The sequence below is a fragment of the Sprattus sprattus genome (assembly GCF_963457725.1).
Source record: "Sprattus sprattus genome assembly, chromosome: 4".
Classification (NCBI taxonomy): domain Eukaryota; kingdom Metazoa; phylum Chordata; class Actinopteri; order Clupeiformes; family Clupeidae; genus Sprattus; species Sprattus sprattus.
In genome coordinates this window covers 21995469-21999187 of record NC_137923.1, presented here as the reverse complement: position 1 = coordinate 21999187, position 3719 = coordinate 21995469, and the positions used below count along the sequence as shown (strand labels likewise).

Below are 3719 nucleotides of genomic sequence, written 5' to 3'. Positions count from 1 at the left end.
GATCCTGAACTTAATTTGTGTGTTGTTCTTAGCTTCAAGCGAACACAGCATGAATACTGAAGCACTTTAGATATGGCAGCGATCATACCAGATAGATGATAGCCTACTTGAATGAACTTCATCGTGCTCTTGCAGTCAGCCTGAGGTCGGCCTGAGGCACGTTACTCTGTGTGTGTTTTTTTGTTTCATATGTTTTGCGGCAGGAGTCCATACCAGTTGGCAGATATGACTTCCACTAGGAGAGGTCACTGGGCCATGCAGCTGCCTCACACAGTCATTACCCACATCTCTGAGGAGACAGAGGAGGAGGGGAACAGATCCAGACCCCCTCTGCGCTCCCCATGCCACCTCAACACAAACAACAACAACAACAACAAAAATGAAGAGTAAGTGCCACTCGCACGAGAACTAGTTGCTGTAGATTTATATATTATTCTTGAAACAGAGAAATATCAAAGATAACGATGATCACCGGAATTTATACTTGAGATGTCAGATTTAGTGGTACATCGGAGGAGAGGTTTGGAGAGGACAGATTGTTCTTTGTCCTCTCCAAGAAAGACGGAGTTGACTTATACCAGTGAAAATGATCTTCACAGTGCTTATGGGTAGTGTAATGCAGTGCTCATGGGTAGTGTAGTGCAGGGTTTCATTTGTGCCGGATCCTACTGGAACACGTTCCAGGACCTCGCTCTTTTTGACTGTCTGCATTACCGTACCTATTAACAAAGATCCGGTACATCTCTGGTGTATAAAAACGGCAAAAATTAAATAAAATACAAATATTTTTAAATGTATGTTAGTGATAAAGGTGTGCAGGTCATGAGCATGTCGATATGTAATAGTTTGCAGGATGTTAGATTCCTTCAGCTACCTGTTTGAGACAGATAACAGAGTTGGGCATTAAAACAGTGAAGCACATACAGTATAAGACCCTACCTTGTAAACCATACCTACCCCCAACCCCTACTGAACGTCTTGCCTCACAATTTGAGCACTAATGTAGTACTGATACAGTATATCGGACTATATTTACATTTAATCTGACTTGAGTATATATAAATATAGATATTATAACTTGTTCATATGTGTGCACACAATTCATTCATACAATTAGCAAAATAGACAAATAAAGATTTTTTTTCAGATGTTGATATATGAAAATAAATATATATAAAAAAGTGTATATAAAAAAAGAGTGCGTTTTTCCCCCACTGATTCATAGTATCTTCAAATTGGATAAGAATGTCTAACCTATCTTTAGCATTGCCATTGACTTATAGGGGAAAAAAAGAGAAAGAGAAAGAGAAAGAAAAAGTAAAAGAAAAAGAAAAAGAAAAAGGCAAGGCCAAAAAAGAAGAAGGGTGTGTTTATTAATGAAGATAGTCATTTGAGGTTTGATCTTCACCACAATTTCTCATTGTTATTCTCATCATATTCACCGTCTTTTTTCTCAGACCAAAGGAGCCATTCGTTGTCAACCCAGGAGGGAGCCTCTACAACTACTGGCTCCTCATAATCACAATCCCTGTCAGTTACAACTGGACCATGATTATCGCAAGGTATTGTCTGTTAGACACTGAATGAATAATTTCCCTTGGGGCATAGGAAAAACTGCAGGAGCCTGTATGGTCTGTTCTGCTTTTCAGAGCATGTTTTGAGGAATACCAGCACAGGCACCTGTTCTTCTGGTTTTTTCTGGACTACACCTCAGACCTAGTGTACCTGGCTGACATGGCTGTGCGAGCAAGAACAGGTAACCACTACAACTTACTTCTAACAACCAAATACATGGCATAATGATATAACTGACTATGTACACAAATATATAGGTTATTCTGAGTCCAAATAGTTGGTTTGCATTTGACACTTGTTTTAATAGTAGGAAAAGGCTTTCATGTTTGCTTGCATTCCTCAAAATGTAGGTTACCTGGAGCAAGGTCTGCTGATCAAAGATACAAAGAAGCTTCTGGCTGAATACATGTCTGGCACGCAGTTCAAATTGGACGCAATTTCAATGTTGCCCACTGATCTCCTGTACTTTTACTTGGGCCTTGACTACCCCGAGATCCGCATGAACAAACTGCTGCGGCTCAACCGTATGTTTGAGTTCTTTCAGCGCATGGAGACCAAGACCAACTACCCCAACATCCTGCGCATCAGCACCCTGGTCATGTATATCATAATCATCACCCACTGGAATGCCTGCATCTACTACTCCTTCTCCAAGTACATCGGCTTTGGCTCGGACCCTTGGGTCTACCCCTCTCTGGATGAAGACGAGTATGGAGAGCTGTTGACAAAGTACGCCTATAGCCTTTACTGGGCTACTATGACGATGACCACAATTGGTGAAATGCCGCCACCTGAGGTTGACTCAGAGTTTTTCTTCCACACTGTCGACTTCCTGGCAGGTGTGTTTATCTTTGCCACCATTGTGGGTAACGTGGCCTCCATGATTTCCAACATGAATGCTGCAAGAGCCAATTTCCAGGCACGCATCGACAACATCAAGCAGTACATGCATGTGCGTAAGGTAGACCAGGACCTGGAGAACCGTATTATCACCTGGTTTGACTACATGTGGAACAACAACCGTGCGCAGGACGAGCGAGAGGTAATGCGGTACCTACCAGACAAGCTGCGGGCGGAGATCGGAATCAGTGTGCATTTGGAAACCCTCAAGAAGGTGCGCATCTTTGCCGACTGTGAGGCAGGCCTCCTGATAGAGCTTGTGCTCAAGCTTCGTGCCGTCATCTTCAGCCCAGGTGACTACATCTGCAAGAAAGGGGACATCGGCCGGGAGATGTACATCATCAAAGAAGGCAAGCTGGCTGTGGTGGCCGATGACGGGGTCACACAGTTTGTTGTCCTGGGCGAGGGAAGCTACTTCGGAGAGATTAGCATCCTCAATATCAAGGGCAGTAAAGCAGGAAACCGTAGGACGGCTAACATTCGCAGTGTTGGTTACTCAGATCTCTTTTGCCTGTCCAAGGATGACCTGATGGAGGCTCTCCAAGAGTACCCTGAGGCCAAGACCGGGCTGGAAGACAAAGGCCGACAGATCCTCATGAAGGACAATCTGATTGAGCTCGACCAGTCTAAGCTGAAGCCAGACGAGAAGGACCTGGAGAGCAAAGTGAACAGTCTGTACAGCAGCATAGAGCTGCTGAAAACCAAGCTCTCCAAGGTATTGAAGGCTCACTGCATGAGGAGGCAAGCACTGAAGGAACGCATCACTATGATGGAACGCTACACGGGAGAAGTGGCGGAAGACTCGGAAGATGATGAGGAGGAGAAAACAGAAAGAGGGGAAGGGAAAGCAGATGGAGAGACCGTCCAGGCGGAGAAGGAAGGGGAGCCCGAGGAGGAACAGAAGAAGGGAGAGGTGGAGGGTGGCAGAGATGAGGACACGGGCGAGGGAGAGAAAAAGTAGACTGCGGCTGAGTATTAACTTTTGAGCTGCTTTAAATTATTATTGATGCATGACTAACTTTATTAAAATAAGCGTGTAAAAAAACACAGAGGTGTATCTCTGCTCTCTGAGATTAAATCATGAACTACTACAAATTAAAACTTGCCATACTTTTCTCGCAATGTTGTACTCATGTTCATGTTCTGATTTTCTCAAAGATTATATATATGGGCCCATTCTTATAGTGATCTTTTGTCTTAAGCAGGACTTATTCAAATAAACTACACTTTTTTGGTTTACATCA

The 3719-nt window shown here is 43.7% G+C and overlaps 1 protein-coding gene across 1 annotated transcript; it reads left to right on the top strand.

Annotated features, from left to right (window-relative positions):
- Positions 1-225: 225 nt before the first annotated feature.
- On the top strand, positions 226-3436 carry cnga1a (cyclic nucleotide gated channel subunit alpha 1a; the record flags this gene model as incomplete). Its single annotated transcript, XM_080837757.1, has 4 exons — positions 226-386; positions 1458-1562; positions 1650-1756; positions 1926-3436. 4 exons carry the CDS (start codon positions 226-228, stop codon positions 3434-3436), a joined length of 1884 nt encoding a protein of 627 aa, XP_080693883.1.
- Positions 3437-3719: the final 283 nt, after the last annotated feature.